Source organism: Dipodomys merriami, unplaced genomic scaffold (genome assembly GCF_024711535.1).
Source record: "Dipodomys merriami isolate MVZ:Mamm:240054 unplaced genomic scaffold, mDipMer1.0.p SCAF_30, whole genome shotgun sequence".
Classification (NCBI taxonomy): domain Eukaryota; kingdom Metazoa; phylum Chordata; class Mammalia; order Rodentia; family Heteromyidae; genus Dipodomys; species Dipodomys merriami.
Genome location: NW_027204493.1, coordinates 1,449,811 through 1,469,657, shown reverse-complemented (window position 1 = coordinate 1,469,657; position 19,847 = coordinate 1,449,811). Strand labels below are relative to the sequence as shown.

The window sequence follows — 19,847 nt, the reverse complement described above, 5'->3', positions numbered from 1 at the left end:
AGTTAAATATATGCTTATATGCATGATTTAGACATGGATCTGTTTATAACTTCCTTCATAACTCATTTCTTTTTGTTTGTGCATTTAGTGGGGCTTGAACTCTGTGTTGAGCTCTCAGCTTTCTTGCTCATGGCTGACGATCTACCATTTTAGATATTCCTTCAATCTTAGCTTTTCGTAGGTTTATTAGAGGTGGAATCTTTAAGACTTTTCTACCTAAGCTGGCTTTGAACTTCAACCTTCTAGGAGTCAGTTTGCCTGAACAGCTAGGATAATAAGCATAAGCCACAGGCAGACTGCCTTATATGAGTGTCTACTTTCAGCCAGGCGCTGGTGACACAGGCCTAGCTACTCATGAGGCTGAGATCTGAGGATTGCAGTTTAAAGCCAGAAGTAGCATTGTGGTTCAAGTGGTAGAATGCCAGCCTTAACCATAAAACTTAAGGCACAGTGCCCAGGTACTGAGTTCTAGCCCCAGTACCAGCACACACACACCAAAAAGAGTCCAGTTCTATAGCCAGGTATAGTGGTACATTTCTGTGAACCCACATTTTAATCACACCTCTAAATCTGTTTTGTTTTTTATTATTTTCTGACAGTATCTTGCATTTTGGCTTGTTTTCACCTTGAACTGTGATCCTTCTAATCTCTCCTTTTCCATAGCTAGGATGTTAAGTTTTCTCCGCTGTGCTTGACTTATTTGTTGAGATGGAATCCCACTAACTTTTGGGATTTTTTTTTTTTTTTTTTGAATGGAATCAAGCCAAAATCCTTAGAAACCTCCTGAACTGGAATTACAAGCATGAGTCATTGTCGCTGACTTTTTTTTTTAACTTAATGGTATACTACATTTTTTAATACTATATTTTGTAATTATTCTTTTTGTCTAGCATTATACTTAAGCAATAAAAGATAGATTGTGTGTGTGTACACTTGATAAGAACTCAGGGCTCAAAAGAACTCTAGCTCAGCTTTTTACCTCATGGCTAGTGCTCTACCACTTGAGCTATACCTCTAGTCCAAGATACAGATTCTTAAAAGAAGTAGCCACACATTGTAGCTAAGTATGAGTGCTTTGTAACTTTAAAATGTTTATAAATTTATTCTTGAAGGTTTACTTATTATACACAAGTTTCTGTATTCAATCCCCAGAACACAAAAATTATTCTTGTTTAACCAGGTATGGAGAACTACAGATAGATCACATCTGTGAGAAATTCCTCATGCTTTTGTACAATTGCTTTTAAAATTTCTCATTCTCATTTTTAAATGAATACTAGAGATTTGAGCATTGGACAGTTGATATAGAAAGAAAATTTCTTTTTGTTTGAAACAGACTTACAAAGAACACTTAGAAGGACAGAAACATAAAAAAAAAGAAGCTGCATTGAAAGCCTCACAAAATACCAGCAGCAGCAACAATTCCACTCGTGGAACTCAAAATCAGCTACGTTGTGAGCTCTGCGATGTGTCTTGTACAGGAGCAGATGCATATGCTGCCCACATTCGTGGTGCTAAGCATCAGAAAGTAGGTGGTTCCCCCCCCCCCACAGCCTTATGTCTTACTCTATTTAACTTTTCAATGGAGGTTTAAGAAAAAAGGTAGCTTCAAATTTTGAAAACTGCATTATATAAGTATTGCTTAGATGTTAACATGCAAAAAGTGACATCAAATAGCTTAACTTTTTTCAAACTGAATTAAAGCAATTTTTCTCAGGAATTATGTATTTATTTTCTCCCTTCTGTCTTAATTATGGTTGATTTGTAGTTTGCAAATTCCTGTTTGTTCATCTGGTAGTACATATTTTCCATATCTGCTGCACAGAGATCATGTAAAAGTAACAAGTGTTGTCTGTAAAAATGTATTGAAAAAATATGGCAAAGGAAAAATAGGTTTTTATCTTACATCATTCATACAAACTTAAAAATTCGTACTTTGAATCCTCTAACAGGTTATTGCATTTTGTTTTGTAGGTTGTTAAATTACATACAAAACTTGGTAAACCTATTCCTTCGACAGAACCAAACGTTGTTAGCCAAGCTACTTCCTCAACAGCTGTATCTGCTTCAAAACCAACTGCCTCTCCTTCAAACATTGTGGCAAGCAATTGTACTGTGAATACTTCAATTGCAACTTCTTCAGTGAAAGGTCTTGCAACTCCAGGAAATTCATCTCTTAATAGTACATCCAACACTAAAATATCAGCCATTCCTACCAATATGGCTGCCAAGAAAACATCAACACCCAAAATAAATTTTGTTGGCAAGTACTGAGAATTCTCTGTTCCTCCTGTTCTATTAATGTGTTTCTTTCCCATTGCAAGATTAACATTTGTTTATTCACTTTTATTTTGTTGATGCTAGGATCAAGCTGAGGGCCTCATGCATGCTAGACTGGCACTCTACCACTAAGCTATGTCCTCATTCTCTGCTTTCTCTTTTTCTCTCCTTCCTATTCAGTCCAGTCTGCTGCATAGCATTTTCCCCTCTACCCTTTTCTGGAAACAATTTCATGAATTACCAAAGATTTAACTACCAAATTCACTTAGATCTTCATTCCATTGACCTAGTTGACTGCTCTTTTTTTATGGTCTGGATTTATAGCTCTGGCTTGCCTCAAACTCACTATCCTTCACTACATTACGCGTCCTAGAAGTGCATCATCACACCTGGCTGTTGATTGCTATTCTGTAAAGATTTCTTAGATCTTCTGCCATGTACAGTGATCCCTCACCTATCACAGAGCTATGTTCCAGACACCCCCTCCTCCCCCAATAATAGATGAAAATCCACGAAGTAGCAGCGTTATATATTTGCCTCTCACTATATAGTGGATTGCCTATTGCTACTTTGTGGATTTTCACCTTCCACAGGGGTTTCTAGAGCATAGCTCCCACGACACGTGAGGAATCAGTATTTATTTATGTTTTTGTTTGTTTGTTGTCAGTCATGGGGCTTGACCTCTGGGCCTGTGCTCTGTCCCTCAGCTCTTTAGCTCAAGGCAAGAAGTGCTCTACCACTTGAGCCACTGAGTCACTTCCAGTTTTCTGGTGATTAATTGGATAAGAATCTCACTGAGGGGCTGGGAAGGTTGCTCAGTGGTAGAGCACTTGCCTTGCATGCCCTGGGTTCGATTCCTCAGCACCACATAAGCAGAAAAAACAAAAGCCGGAAGCGGTGCTGTGGCTCAACTGGTAGAGTGCTAGCCTTGAGCTGAAGAGCTGAGGGACAGCGCCCAGGCCCAGAGTTCAGGCCCCATGACCGGACCCCCCCCCCAAAAAAAAAAAAAAAAAGTCTCACTGACTTTCCTGCCTGGGCTGGCTTTGAACTCTGATCCTCAGATCTCAATCTCCTGATTTGCTAGGGGTGAGCGCCCACCTTACTTTTTTGGTTTGTTTTTGTTTGTTTGTTTGTTTTTGTTTTTAATAAAACACTGCAGTATAAGCCGGGCGCTGGTGGCTCACGCCTGTAATCCTAGCTACTGGAGGCTGAGATCTGAGGATCACAGTTCAAAGCCAGCCTGGGCAGGAGAGACCGTGAGACTCCTATCTCCAATAAACCACCAGAAAACCAGAAGTGGCGCTGTAGCTCAAGTGGTAGAGCACTCGCCTTGAGCTGAAGAGCTGAGGGACAGCACCCAGGCCCAGAGTTCAAGCCCCACGACCGACCAAAAATAAATAAATTAATTAAATTAAATTAAAAAAAAAAACCCTGCAGTATAGTGAAGCCTCATTCAGTGAACTGCGATAAAGCAAGGAATGACTATATCCATCCTTCCGTTTCTCAGATGTGTTACTGTTTCTCTGCCTATGTGTTCATTTTGGATGTTGTCTCACTGTACTCCGCTATTGAATAGTCTGTGCTTATCAGTATGACCAAATGACTAAAGTGTCTTTGGAAAATTTAAAATGCCCACTTGAGTTTGAGAGCCATGTTTTAGTTATTCACTGGTCATTCTCTGTATAGCTCTAGGAATGACTAATAGTATGTCCCATTCTAACCCACAAATCCATCACAAGAACACTATAAAATAGCCAGGTGCCAGTTGGTCACGCCCATAATACTAGCTACTGAGGAGGCTTGGATCTGAGGATCCAGGTTCAGAGCCAGCCTGGGCAGGAAAGTCCAAGAGAATCTGATCTCTAATTAATGATCAATGTGCTGCAATGGAGGTGTAGCTCAAGTGGTAGAGTGCTAACCTTGAGCAGAAAAACTAAAGGACAGCTCCCAAGCCCTGAGTTCAAACCCCAGCACCCAACAAAAAAAGAAAAGGGAAAAAAATACTCAAGGCCTGGCTCATGCATTAGATAGAGCACTGCCTTGAGTTCAAATCTAGTAACATAAATTTTAAAAAATAGAATGCCATAAAATTGCTTATTTTTCAGTGAAAAACTTCATTAACATTGAAAAATGTTTTTCAGTGCCCTTTCCTGTGCTAGTTTGTTTGCTTGTTTGTTTTGTTGGTACCTGGGCTCGAACTTGGGGCCTCCTGCTCTGCTTTCTTGCTCATGGCTTAATTTACCATTTTATCCTCTAATCCCTTTCATTGTTTTCTTAGGTCTTTAAGATATTTCTTTGGTCTCATCATCTCTATCTTGGTAGTGATTCATGCTGAAGTACAGACTATGATTTGAATTTGAGTCTTAATCCCATGTTGTTGTTGTTGGTTGTATATGCCAATCTTTATATTGAGACATGATTTTCTTCCTTTCCATTCCTCTTTTCAAAGTCCATGTTCATCACCTTTTGGGAAACCTTTTTAACTGGACTAGGTTAATAACTCCTCTGAATTCTCACAAGATACATTTCCTACTTTTTACAGTACTTATTTAAGGTATCATAGTTATTTTTATCTTCCTTTTTTTATGCCAATGCTCTGGTCCTTGAACTCTCAAGAGGCTTTTTCTTTCATGGCTGGTGCTCTACTACTTGAGCCACACTTCTACTTTCCAGGTTAATTGGATTTATCTGCCTGGGCTGGCTTCCATCTGAGATCCTCAGGTCTCAGACTTCTGAGTAGCTAGAATGATAGGTATGAGCCACCAGCATCTGGCTCTTCTATCTTCTTTAATTTCTAGAAAACTGCATTATCTTATTTTTGCTTTGTTATCCTACCAAAATTTAGGATGTTGCCAAGACCTTTGTAAACACTCAGTTGTTGTTTTTTTTTTGACAGTACTGAGGTTTGAACTCCTGTCCTTTATTGCAATGCTTATTTTTTACATAGGGTCTTGCTTCCTGTCTAGATGTAATTGTTACCCACCTGACCGTCCGTAACCCACCTATTTTAGGCTTTCTATTGTAGCAGGGATCACAAGTGTATATCACCACATTCAGCTTCTTCTGTTTAGTTTCACTAGTTTCTCTGCCCAGATTGACTGGAACTGTGATCCTGTCAATTTTAACCTCTGTAATGCTAGAATGATAATCCTGCCCCATACTGCTCAGACATCATTTGAGAAAGAGCCTCAATCACATGCTCAGATGACCCAAGCAATACCCTCTTCATTTCAGCCTTCTTCATAGAATTACAGGCATAAGCCAATGGTACTTAGCTAGTGTTTGCAAGAGGTATTTTTAAGGGTTCAGTATTGAACCCAAGCCTACATGCACTCTTGCTAGCCTTTTCAGTCAAGCTGGTGTGGCGCTCTTACAACTGAGCCACACCTCCACTTTGGAATCCTTTGCTAGTAAATTAGGAGATAAGAACCTCAGATTTGTCTGCCCACGCTGACTTTGAACCTCAATCCTCAATTCTCAGTCTCCTGAGTAGTTAAAATTGCAGGTATGGAGCCCAGTTTGCAAAAGGCTTACTTAAAAGCAAAGAAACCCAATGATATAACATTGCTTTGGAAAGTTAAAGTTGTTGATTGAATGGATGGCTGAAATGACACCTAAGATCTATTGTTATGAAGGTTATTCATATTTTTGTCTATAAATAAATTTCTTTTGGTAGTGGTATTGGTGCTGAATTTCAGGACTTAGCCCTTGGTAGCAGGCACTCTACCATTTGAGCACTATTTACAGTCCTTACTTTTCTTTTCTTTTCTTTTCTTTTTTTTTTTTTTTTTTTTGCTGGTCCTTGGGCTTAAACTCTGGGCCCAGGTGCTGTCCCTGAGTTTCTTTTGCTCAAGGCACGCACTCTGCCACTTGAATTACAGTGCCTCTTCAGCATTTTTGAGTAGTTTTTTTGGCGATAAGAGTCTTCATGGAGTTTCCTACCTGGGGTGGCTTTGAATCATGATCCTCAGATCTGAGTCTCCTATGTAGCTAGGATAATAGGCATGAGCCATCGGCACCTGGTTGATGAATATCTAATGAATACCTTTAAACAGGAGTAACTTTTAAAAAATGAATAATGGGCTGGGAAGGTGGCTCAGTGGTAGAGCGCTTGCCTTGCATGCATGAGGCATGCAAGGAGTTCGATTCCTCAGCACCACATAAGCAAAAAGAAAAAAGCCGGAAGTGGTGTTGTGGCTCAGGTGGTAGAGTGCTGTGAGGAACAGCGCCCAGGCCCAGAGTTCAGACCCTACTACCGGACCCAAAAAATAAAAAATAATAATAAATGAATAACTAGTAAGCCTGACACCAGTGGCCCACATTTGTAATCCTAGCTACTCTCTCAGAAGAGGATCTGAGGACCAAAATTCGAAGCGAGCCTTGGTAGGAAAGTCTGAGACTTTTGCCTCCATTTAACCATCAAAAAGCCAGATGTGGAGATGTGGCTCACATGGTAGAGCACTAGCCTTGAGCAAACAAAGGTCAAGGACAGTGCCCATGCCCTGAGTTCAAGCCCCAGAATTGGCCCCCAAAAAGAGGAATAAAACTATTTTTCAATCATGTAGAACTTAGGATATAAACATAAATTAGGTTAAGTCCCTCATTCTTTTAGATACTTGATGTTCGCTTACAATACTTGGTCATATAAGAGCAAATGTGGGGATTAGGGATATTGTTGGGTGATGAAGGGAAAAGTAACTTTTTAATAGGATTTTGATAAAACCATGTCATTTATGTGGTTCTTCAAAAATTTTAAAATCTATTTTATGTCAGCAGGAGTTTGAAGTTTTTTGTTTAATCCTTTATACATTTATACAAAAATAAAACTAATTTTTTGATGCTTTTCTAGGTGGTAATAAGCTACAGTCAACAGGAAATAAAACAGATGACCTGAAAGGAGCCGAATGTGTTAAAAGTACTCCTGTCACTTCTGCTGTGCAGATTCCAGAAGTAAAGCCAGACTCAGTGTCAGAGTCGGTCACACCTGCATCTCTTGCTGCTTTGCAGAGTGATGTACAGCCAGTGGGCCATGATTATGTGGAAGAGGTATTGATTTGAGAATATTATTGCTGTGAAATTGGATAAGGAAAGAAATGTGCTTGTTGCAAGCACATTTTACATGTAAAAATCAATTATCACATTTACATTTAGGTTACTTATGAAAGGGTATCAAAAGATTGTTAAAAAATAAAATAGTGGGATTAGGAATATGGCTCAAATGGTAGAGTACTTGACTATCAAATCTGAGGCCCTGAATTTAAAAAATCCCAGAACTTCAAAAACTAAACATGATGCCTTTTAGGTTGGATTGTCACTGACTTGAAGTCATTTCGCATGTGACACTGTCACTGTAATGCAAAAGAATTTTCCAGGGCTGGGAAGGTGGCTCAGTGGTAGAGTGCTTGCCTTGCATGCATGAGGCCCTGGATTTGATTCCTCAGCATCATATAAGCAGAAAAGGCCAGAAGTGGTGCAGTAGCTCAAGTGGTAGAGCACTAACCTTGAGGGACAGTGCCCAGGCCCAGAGTTCAGGCCCATCACTGGCAAAAAAAAAAAAGAAAAAGAATTTTCCATTTACTTGGTAATTACACTAGTGGAAAGACCTAATATATGGTCTTTGAACACTCACCTAAGGCATAAAATTAAGATTACTGACTTAATAGATGCTATATTTTTATTTGGCTTCTCGAGCTATTAGAGAACTTGCTGTCATGCAGGTGAAGTTGAGTAAATGGAAGAACAAAGGAAAAATTAGAACATTTGATGTTGAATGATTGCTGCTAGCAGGATGATTATGAGACTATACTATGATGTAAACAGTATAGTTTGCTTTTACTATGTTGTGGACCATGTATACAGTTTTGAACTTCAGTGTAAACATCTATCAAACTGGTAATTTTTTCCCCAACAAAGTTGTGAAGCATAGATTTAAGTCCCCAGCACAGGGTCTAACAGTAGTTTTTAACTGGCTTTTCTTTCAATAAAGATTATATAGCTAGATGTGGTAGGTACTTGCCTATAACCCCAGCTACTCCAGCAGAGGCAGAAGAAACATGAATTGAAGGTCAGCCAGGTAAAGTCATCAATACCCTACCTCAGAAATAAAATACCAACCAGGTGCCAGTGGCTCACACCTGTAATCCTAACTATGCAAGAGGAGGGGATCTGAAGAGGATCCTGGTTCAGATAAGCCCTGGCAGGAAAGTCTGTGAGAATTTTATCTCTTTAAGTGCCAAAAAAGCTGGAAGTGGAGGTGGTTGGGGCTCAATGGTAGAGCTTAAATACAGTGCCTAGGCTGTTGAGTTGAAGGCCCAGGGAAGGAAAGGGAGACAAAAAGAGCTAGGTGCTTGATTTTACCAATCATTCATAACACCCTGGGATCAATACACAGGGAGTAAAATTTACATCGTGTACAAGTTTTTTATTGAGACAGACAATAGATATGTAATTTTTAAGTAATACATAAATTGATAAGTTATGTCTTTGTGTGTGTGAGCACCAGTCCTGAGACTTGAACTCAGGGCCTCATATTCTCACTTGGCTTTTTCATTCAAAGCTGCCACACTACCACTTTAGCTAAACTTTTTCTTCCAGCTTTTTGTTCTGTTAACTAAAGAAAAGAGTCTCATGGATTTTTTTTTCCATGTAAGCTGACTTCCAGCCTCAATCCTCAGAGCTCACCTGCCTGCACAGCTAGGATTACAGGTGTGAGCTACCAGCACCCAGTTACCTATTTATTTATCTATCTATCTATTTATTTATTTTTGGTCAGTCGTGGGGGTCTGAACTCTGGGCCTGGGCACTGTCCCTCGGCTCTTCAGCTCAAGGCTAGTTAGTGCTCTACCACTTGAGCCACGCGCCACTTGCAGCTTTTTCTGCTTATGTGGTGCTGAGGAATTGAACCCAGGGCCTTATGCATGCAAGGCAAGCACTCTACCATTGAGCTGCCTTCCCAGCCCCTACATATTTTAAGAGTAAGATTTTATTATCTTTTAGAAAATGTTTTCCACCCAAACAGACTAGTTTCTAATGATTTGAGTTAATCCTAAACTTCAGAACATTACAGTATCCAATCTTAATACTTGCATTATCTTAGTGTGTGTAGTAATATTCCTGCCCACTAGTCTTTCTGATGGGTAGTTAGAAAAAAAAATTATTTTTTGGTCGGTCGTGGGGCTTGAACTTTGGGCCTGGGCGCTTGTCCCTCAGCTCTTCAGCTCAAGGTGAGCACTCTACCACTTGAGCTACAGCGCCACTTCTGGTTTTCTGGTGGTTTATTGGAGATAAGAGTTTCACAGACTTTCCTGCCTGGGCTGGCTTTGAACCTCGATCCTCAGATCTCAGCCTCCTGAATAGCTAGAATTACAGGTGTGAGCCACCGGCACCTGGCACGCATAAAATTTAGAGTGCTGGAATTTGAACTCAGGATCTTGAGCTTGATATAGACAGCAAGGTTTGTTCTATACCTCCAGCCCTTCTCAACAGTTAATAATTCTAGCTTTTAGTCACAGTTCTATTCTTTCAAAACTTTATAGATACTGCCACCTAGTTTTTCCCCTTACTTAAATTCTAATTTCTTAAAACTTGAACAACATTAAATCTGTAGAGCTTACATACTTTTATGTATTAATTTATTTACTTTGCAATGGTAGGAATTGAACTAGGAGCTCAGACTACTCAGCCTATATTCTCAACCCTGTGAAGACTTGTGAATGAATTCTTAACAGCTCTAACACTCCTGTTTTCCCACACCAAGGTACGAAATGATGAAGGAAAAGTAATTAGGTTCCATTGTAAATTGTGTGAATGCAGCTTTAATGATCCCAATGCTAAGGAGATGCACTTGAAAGGACGAAGACACAGACTTCAATATAAAGTAAGAAAATGTTTTTCCTTTTTTTTTTTTAAAGTAACTGAATGTTCTGTTTGTAAATCTGTGTCTAAACACAATTTACCTGGTTAATGAACTCTCATTCTAAGATTAGCATGTCCTCCAAATATTCACTTAGATATGTTTTATTATTTAGTTATGCTGAAGCACAATATAACCTCATTAGTTTTAGTAAATGGCTTAAACTGATAAAATTACTTAGATTGGTAATCATATAAGAATAATTGCTACATGTAGAGTGAAGGGTGTTTTTGTTTTGTTTTGTTTTGTTTTTGTCGGTCATGGGGCTTGAACTCTGGGCCTGAGCGATGTCCCTCAGCTCTTCAGCTCAAGGTGAACGTTCTACCACTTGAGCTACAACGCCCCTTCCGGTTTTCTGGTGGTTTATTGGAGATAAGAGTTTCATGGACTTTCCTGCCTGGGCTGGCTTTGAACCGTGATCCTCAGATCTCAGCCTCCTGAGTAGCTAGGATTACAGGTGTGAGCCACGGGCGCCGGAGTTTTTAATTGGTTGGACTAAAAATACATGACACATGCCTTTTCTGTTAAAAAAATCAGTGGGGAAATGTCATTGAGGATAACTTGAATCCATGTTCCTAGGCCCTGGTCACTCATCTAGCTCAGGATAAATTATTTCCTAAATAAATAAGCATAGGACATTTGGGCAATACAGTACTTGCATTTGAAAACATTAGTTTATTAGGACACATTATTGTTTCCAAATAAAAGTTGTGCAAGCTGGGCTTCATTGTGACATTTTTCATACATGTATACAATGTATCCAACTCCCCATTTAAAAAATAATTTTGATGAGTCTCATTGTTTCATTTTCATACATGCAAATGAACTACAGTAACTGTATTCATCCTCATTTAACTTGTTTTAACTCCTTCTGTTATCACTCCCCCATAGCCTGTTTTATTTTCCTGTGAACTTTTTATCTCATTTAAAATTATTTATAAAGTTAAATACCTATTAGTCCTCTAAGAATTTCATAAAACTTTCTATTAACACTAAGTTACACACTAAGCCATTAAGTCTGAATAATTAAACATTTTAATTAATACACTGATAAGTCTTTTCTCCTATTATGCTGATTTTACCTTTGAGTAGGAAATTTGCACAAAAGAATTTGTATGATAAAAGAATGTGTGGAGCTCTGCACTGGTGGTTCACACCTATAATCCTAGCTGAGATCTGAGGGTTATGGTTGGAACAGCCAGGCCAGGAAAGTCTGTAAGACTTATCTCCAATAAAGCACCAAAAAACCAAAGTGGAGTGGTGGCTCTAGTGATAGCCTTTAGTATAAAGCTTAGGGACAGTGCCCAGGTCCTAGTTGAAGCCCAGGATCAGCACCCCCCAAAAAAAGAACATGTTGAATTCTTGATGAGAATACATGTAGATTTTTGGAGAACTGCTATTTCTTTTTTTTTTTTTTTTTTGTTGGTCGTGGGGCTTGAACTCTGGGCCTGGGCGCTGTCCCTCAGCTCTTCAGCTCAAGGCGAGCGCTCTACCACTTGAGCTACAGCACCACTTCTGGTTTTCTGGTGGTTTATTGGAGATAGGAGTCTCACGGTCTCTCCTGTCCGGGCTGGCTTTGAACCGTGATCCTCAGATCTCAGCCTCCTGAGTAGCTAGGATTACAGGCGTGAGCCACCAGCGCCCAGCGAGCTGCTATTTCTTAAATGTCTATATTAACAGAAAAAAGTAAATCCAGATTTGCAAGTTGAAGTGAAGCCCAGTATTCGAGCAAGAAAGATTCAAGAAGAGAAAATGAGGAAGCAAATGCAGAAGGAGGAATATTGGCGAAGACGAGAAGAAGAAGAACGCTGGAGGATGGAAATGAGGTAATACCCTTTAATGGCATGACATGATAGTGATTCTGTGTTTCTAAAAACTTAGCTTGCCTATTTAAAAGCTCTCACTCATAGCAATCCAAATTTGTTTAATGTACTTTAAAGTTGTGGGGATGGAACTCAATCCTCATACATGCTAGGAAAGCTTTCTACCACCTAAACTAGACTCTCAGTCCTTTTATGTTTTTATTTTGCTTTTGAGATTCTTGTACTACTTTTGCTTTGGCTAGTTTCAAACTAGATTCTCCTGTCACTGTCTCCAAACTAGCTAGGATTACAGCTGTGCACTACCACATCCAGCGATTTTATGTGCTTTTAGTGTCTGCTAACATCCTAGTGTTGGGAAATACATGGATTAAAATTAATGTATTGACTGTATATACTATTATGTGACTGTGGTTTTGATATTAAGAATTTTGTGGTAAGTGCTATCTTACTAAATATTTGACGTTTCACATTAGATAAGTGCCTCTATTTAAAGCAAGTAAAATCTCATCTTTACAGCTCAGTAAGATTTTGTTTAATCAGAGTTGTATAGTAGTCATAATCATCACCTCTAGAAAAAAAATACAAATCTATTCATTAACAATCCAAATTTATTCCCCCATCTTCCTTCCCTACCTCCAGTTCCTTGCAGCCATGAATATACTTTGTCATTATAGATCTACCAGTACTGAGGATTCATATGAATAGAAACCAATATTTCATTTCTCTTTGTAGGTAATAATATATCATTGTATGGATGTGTCACATTTTGCCTGACCTTTCCTCGGTTAATAGCTATTGAAAATTTTTGTGAATACTGCTATTTGAGTATTTTGTGCAAGCTTTGAAGTATAATTCATAAGCATACTTTACACATATTATAACTGTCTTCAGACCTACTAAAATTAGGATTTTTATTTCTCATGCTAACAGTGTTCTTTTATGCAGATACAAAGTTTTCTTTATAACAGTCTTCAAAGATGCCTCCCTTTTATAATGAATACCATACTCTTGCTTAAATCATAATCATTTTATAATAATACCAGGAACATCCATATTGCAAGTGTGTAGTGAAAATTAAAACTGAGAAATATACGTATTTAGAAATGTTCTATTTTTATGTTTAAATACATCAATAAAATGGACCATGTAATTTAAAGGGTACAGGGCTTGGAAAGATGGAACTAAGGCAGGAGTGACATTGACCAAGATGCATTATACTCAAAAATCGTTATGTTGAATTGAAAACCCCTTTATACAACTACTTATGAAAAAAATACTATTTATTTAATAAATATGTGAAAAATAACTAGAAAATACCCATTTCTCCATTTATATAATTTTTATAAATCTCTAATGCTTAAGAAAAGACAAGAAGATTGCCATTGCTTTCATATTCATCTTACTGTAATACATATTGCTTATGATGAGAGTAAAAATGGAAAGGCAAATAAATGTGTTTCTCTTGTTTCGTCCCTCCTTTTTTTTTTTTTTTTTTAATTTGAGAGGAGTTTTGTTTTATTTTATTTTATTTTTTTTTTTTTTTTACCGTTTATAAAAGTGTTTTACCTTTCTGTAGTGTTGTTATTTTATTTTTTTTTACTTTTTTTTGTCGGCCGTGGGGCTTGAACTCTGGGCCTGGGCCCTGTCCCTCAGCTCTTCAGCTCAAGGCGAGCGCTCTACCACTTGAGCTACAGCGCCACTTCCGGTTTTCTGGTGGTTTATTGGAGATCGGAGTCTCATGGTCTCTCCTGCCCGGGCTGGCTTTGAACCGCGATCCTCAGATCTCAGCCTCCTGAGTAGCTAGGAGTACAGGCGTGAGCCACCAGCACCTGGCTGAGGAGTTTTATTGTATAGCCACGGCCAGCCTGAACTCAAGATCCTCCCTCAGCCAATCAAGTACTGGGATTTATAACTGTGTACCACTGCACCTTGACCTGTTTTTTCTTTATTACTTTTTTGTGTGTGGTACTGTAGTTTGAACTAATGGACAGGTACACTACTGCTTGAGTTGTGCCTTTGCCCCTTTTCTGCTTTAGTTATTTTTCAGATAAAGTCACACACTTTTTCTCAGGCCCTCAGACAGGTGTACTTCTTCCTTTGCCTTGGTTATTACAGTTGTGTGCCACCCACCACACTTGGCTTGTTTGTTTAGATGTGATCTGACATTTTGCTTGGCTTGCCAGTCTGTCTACCACTTGTACACTTTTTGTTTTGTTGTGTGTGTTTTGTGTGGGTGTGTACTTTTTGTTCAGGGTGTGTGTGTGTGTGTGTGTGTGTGTGTGTGTGTGTGTGTGTGTGTGTGTGTGTGTGTGTGTGTGTGTGTGTGTGTGTGTGTCTGTCTGTCTGTCTGTCTGTCTGTCTGTCTGTCTGTCTGTCTGTCTGTCTGTCTGTCTGTCGCACCAGTACAGCAGCTTAAATGCAGGTGCTATTCCAGGCATTTTTGCTTAAGGCTGGTACTCTCAAGTGAGAGTGCTTCTTTTAGCTTTTTGCTGGAAAATTGAAAAGTCTGACTTGCCCTGCCCTAGCTAGCTTTGAACTGCTATCCTAAGATCTCAGGCTAGAATTAAGGGCACCCAGCAATGTTTTTTTTTTTTTTTTGTCGGTCATGGGGCTTGAACTCTGGGCCTGGGCGCTGTCCCTCAGCTCTTCAGCTCAAGGCGAGCGCTCTACCACTTAAGCTACAGCGCCACTTCCGGTTTTCTAGTGGTTTATTGGAGATAGGAGTCTCACGGTCTTTCCTGCCCGGGCTGGCTTTGAACCACGATTCTCAGATCTCAGCCTCCTGAGTAGCTAGGATTACAGGCGTGAGCCACCGGCGCCCAGCCCAGCAATGTTTTTTGTTTGCTTGTGTGTTTGTTTTTTAATGCATATTGAGGCTTGAACTCAGTCTTAGATTTGCTCAGCTTGTTTGCTCACTCAGCATGCATTCAACCCATGCCTCCAACCCAGATTTCTGCTACTTATTTTGGAGATGAAATCTCAAAGACTTGTCTGCCTAGACTTGGCTTTAAACCATGATTCTCTAGATTTCAGCCTACTGAGTAGTTGAGCCACCTACCAAACTGCACACACTTATATTGTACTCATTTACCCTTTTTTATATGCATACCCCTTCTTGTTTTTGTCCTTTTTTTTTCTTTGTTGGTTGTGGGGCTTGAACTCTGGGCCTGGCTGCTGCCCCTCACTTCTTCAGCTCAAGGCTAGTGCTCTGACATTTGAGCCACAGCACCACTTCTGGTTTTCTGAATGGTTTATTAGAGATAAGAATCTCACCAACTTTCCTGCTCAGGCTGGCTGTAAACGTGATCGTCAGATCTCAGCCTTCTGAGTAGCTAGGATTACAGGCGTGAGCCACCAGCACCCAGCACATTGTCCTTTATAATGTGTTGGAAATTCTTTTCTACACTTAAATCATGCGTGCATGTATGCATAATATGAAAAAAAACAACTACTACTAAATGCTAATACCTACATGCTGAGGAAGAATTGGTAGTCTGTGGTTAAAAATTCCTGTCCTCATTGAATGCATACATATTGAATAATAACAAACTATTACCTGGAATGAACATGATTTTCCAGAACCTTACACTATATTTTTGTCTTAAGGCTTAAATGACATAAAACCATGTTTGATTAGTCTTTTTTTTTGGGGGGGGGGGGGGTCCGTTGTGGGGCTTGAACTCGGCCTGGGCACTATCCCTCAGTTCTTCAGCTCAAAGCAAATGCTCTACCACTTGAGCCACATCGCCACTTACGGTTTTCTGAGTGGTTTATGGGACTCACAGACTTTCGTGCCCCAGCTTTGAGCCATTATCCTCAGATCTCAGCCTCCTGAGTAGCTAGGATTACTGGCGTGAACCACCTGTGCACAGTGGTTTATTAGTCTTTAATTAGAGCTATTCCCTGTTAGGTAAATTAAAAGGTGTTACAGTGAAAGTATAGAGGCACATTGCTTTCTTACATTCTGTTTAACACAGTTTTGTTGGTAAAGCCTTATTCTTACCAAAGTTTTCTTGCACACAGTTTACTTTAAGAGCTATTCCTAAATCTCAAACTATCTTAATTTGATGATAGAACCGAGAAGAATGGTATAAAAGGCAATAGAATAGATTCTGGAAATGTTGACCAGTAAGGTAGAGGGAATATACTAGATTGTGCTCCTATCTCAGCTGATGGATGTTTTATTTTCAGTGTATTCATTATTTTATTCTGAACTGAAAGCTATGGATTTCACAAAAATCCTGCTGGCCTTGGCAATGCAAGCTGTATTTCCTTTGGGCAACAAATTAGGGTGTGCTAAGAGGTTCTATAGAAAATGATAGCAGAGGGGCTGGGAAGGTGGCTCAGTGGTAGAGCACTTGCCTTGCATACCTGAGGCACTGGGTTCGATTCCTCAGCACCACATAAGCAAAAAGAAAAAAGTCGGAAGTGGCGCTGTGGCTCAAGTGGTAGAGCGCTAGCCTTGAGCTGAAGAGCTGAGGGACAGCGCCCAGGCCCAGAGTTCAGGCCCCACGACCAGAGGTCCCCCCCCCCCAAAAAAAAAGAAAATGATAGCAGATTCATTTCTTTGAAGATGTGAAGAAAATGCCCAACTGTGCTGTCTGTCTACACATTGGGTCTTTACATAAGTTATTTTTGGGGCCTCCTTAGCTATATTTGCATTTACAAGCCCTACCTTAAAAGAGGAGAGAGGATTGGGAGGAATGGAAAGTTTCTGGCTCCTATCCTTAAGATACAAAATTTTTTCCTAATTTTTCTCACTAGTTCTCACTTTTAGTACTTAGTGAAAACAAATAAGGGAAGATGGATACAGAAGGGAAGAAGAAAAGTCATAGCTAAACTGATTTGGGTATTTTGGGGTTTTGTTTTTAATGTCTTGGATTGTATTTTTCCCCACCATGGTTACAATACCATTTGTGTTTCAGACGTTATGAAGAAGACATGTACTGGAGAAGAATGGAGGAAGAACAGCATCATTGGGATGATCGCCGCCGAATGCCAGATGGAGGCTATCCTCATGGTCCCCCAGGCCCATTAGGTCTTCTGGGAGTCCGACCAGGCATGCCTCCTCAACCACAGGGTCCTGCTGTGAGCATCCATTTTGTTTTTTATAGTTAATCTGATCTCAAAAGTTTTTCATCTGATTTAGGTCCTTGTTCCTCTTCTTATTATAAGTACTTGCAGTTTCTGTATAAAGACTTGAAAGAGTTTCCAATTCTCTTCTATATATATATATATATATATATATATATATACACACATACATACATACATATATTATCTTCCATATATATATATATATATATATATATATATATATACACACACACATACATGAGGGGGCTTGATTATTTTTGCCTTCCAATTGGTGATGGTTTAGAATTATTTTTAAATACCAGTAATTGAAAATGTACTATTTAGTGGACGATAGGTAGATAAATGTTATAAGACCAGTGCCAGAATTACTATGTTAGGAAGACTACATGACTTATCACACTTTCTTTCTTAATTCTTCTCTTTTTAATTTATCATTGCAGTGTCAAGAATTAGAAGCAAAGAGTTTCAGAATCACGATTTTTCAAGTTCACTGAAAACCTTTTTCAGGGCTCAGTTACAGCTTATTGAACACATGTGGGTCCCTGAGTTCTATTACAACACCATGAAAGTTTTAAAAAGCATTTTCATAGTGTTAGATTATGCATATTATAATATTACTTGTTATGAGACAAAATATATGCACATCATCCAAACATGCTGTATGGAGGTACAACTTTCCATAGTTCATGTTTTCATTTTACTTAGATGGAAAAAGAAAGGTTAGTCTTGAATAGACATGTTGCTAAATTGATTTTCTTAGTGTAAAGTTAAGACACATAGATACATAATTTTAAAATATTTTTGCCAGAAAATGTTTTTTAAATGAAGTAATAACTTTTCTCTTTCTAGCCCTTACGTCGTCCTGATTCATCTGATGATCGTTATGTAATGACAAAACATGCAACCATTTATCCAACTGAAGAAGAGTTACAGGCAGTTCAGAAAATTGTTTCTATCACTGAACGAGCTTTAAAACTTGTTTCAGACAGTTTGTCTGAACATGAGAAGAGCAAGAGCAAAGAAGGAGATGATAAGAAAGAGGGAGGTAAAGACAGGTGTGTTTTCAAAGTTATTTGCTATATGTATTTTGGGTTGTTTTTTTTACACTTGAAACAAATACTGCAAAGAGCTAACTAATTGAGTCTATGTCTTAGGTAACTTGTGTCTGATATTTAAGATATTCAGCAGCTTTTTGTTAAAATGATAAACAATTATTTTGACATAGTTTCAGACCTTATGTTGTTGTTTATTGAGTTTGATATAAAAATACATCACATCAACCGTTAGGGTTTTCTCATTAACTTTAGCAGCGGCTCTTCTGTTTTTATTTGTTGTGTCTGCATCCCATTCAGTCTTTAGTTTATTAAAACACTGACTATGAAACATGAATAAACTAAATTTAAGCAGTATCTTTTATGTGAAATTTGTGTTATGATCTATAACTTCTCATTTCCTTTTACTATTTGAAAATACTTTTGTATTAAACATATCTTTTTTTTTTTTTTTTTTTTTTTTTTTTTGGGTCCGGTCGTGGGCCTTGAACTCTGGGCCTAGGCACTGTCCTCAGCTTTTCAGCTCAAGGCAAGCGCTCTACCACTTGAGCCACAGCGCCACTTCTGGCTTTTTTCTTTTGGCTTATATGGTGCTGAGAAATTGAACTCAGGGCCTCAGGCATGCAAGGCAAGCGCTCTACCCCTGAGCCACCTTCTCTTATTCTAACTTGCAAAATAAAAGCATGGCCTGGGCATAATGTTGTACAGTTGTAATCGTAGCATTCAGGAGGCACATGGAGAGGGATCATGAATTTCAGCCCATCCTGGACTACATAGTGAGACCATGTCTTATACATGCATTCATAAATAACCATCATATTAGTGTCCCATGAGAATTTCACATTTGATTTATTTTTAATACATGTTGCTTATCTAGGTAAGGTTTAAAATATTTTTCTATTATATTTGATTAAATACTGTATGTTTTTATTCTATAATTGAAGATTTTAATTTTGTGCATGTAAGTTACTTAATATTCTGTTTGAGAAGAGAAATACATAAGTGTATTTTTCTACAGAGCTTTGAAAGGAGTATTGCGAGTGGGAGTATTGGCAAAAGGATTACTTCTCCGAGGAGATAGAAATGTCAACCTTGTTTTGCTGTGTTCAGAAAAACCTTCAAAGACATTATTAAGCCGTATTGCAGAAAACCTACCCAAACAGCTTGCTGTAAGTATTATGGAAATGTTAAATTTACCTCTTTTTTGGCAGAACTAACTGTGCTTCGCTTTAAACCTCAGACAGATTTTCAGTTTTTGGCTTGACTTTTCATACTGAGTTTTTTTATTGTACCAACTGGTGAAACCATTTTCTACTTTGTCTTTTTAGGTTTCATAGTTGCTTGCGCTTGATATGAAGCCATTTTGATAAATTTATTTAAAAATCTAAAATTACAGTATATGCCCTCTATTTTTCCTTTCCCAAAGATTAGATCATAAGAAGGTAGTTCAATATGCCCTCTATTTTTCCTTTCCCAAAGATTAGATCATAAGAAGGTAGTTCAAAGCTGTATGGGGGGGGGGGGGTGTGTGTGTGGGTGTGTGTGTGTGTGTGTGTGTGTGTGTGTGTTTAAAGTTATGAACATCTTGCTTGTTTAAATATTTTTTAATTTTCTGTTTTTTTAATTAGTATTAAATTAATTGTTACAGGGTGGTTTGGCTATGATATTTCCAAACATACATAC

At 38.6% G+C, this 19,847-nt stretch overlaps 1 protein-coding gene across 2 annotated transcripts in view; it reads left to right on the top strand.

Annotated features, from left to right (window-relative positions):
* Positions 1-19,847, top strand: part of Zfr (zinc finger RNA binding protein) — a 72,001-nt gene that overhangs the window by 29,766 nt on the left and 22,388 nt on the right. For both annotated transcript variants that reach the window (XM_070040981.1, XM_070040982.1), the window contains exons 7-14: positions 1,337-1,528; positions 1,975-2,263; positions 7,130-7,326; positions 10,037-10,156; positions 11,873-12,018; positions 16,941-17,103; positions 17,962-18,167; positions 19,183-19,333. In XM_070040981.1, the coding sequence (XP_069897082.1) occupies positions 1,337-1,528; positions 1,975-2,263; positions 7,130-7,326; positions 10,037-10,156; positions 11,873-12,018; positions 16,941-17,103; positions 17,962-18,167; positions 19,183-19,333 (1,464 nt within the window). The remainder of the gene's footprint in view (positions 1-1,336; positions 1,529-1,974; positions 2,264-7,129; positions 7,327-10,036; positions 10,157-11,872; positions 12,019-16,940; positions 17,104-17,961; positions 18,168-19,182; positions 19,334-19,847) is intronic.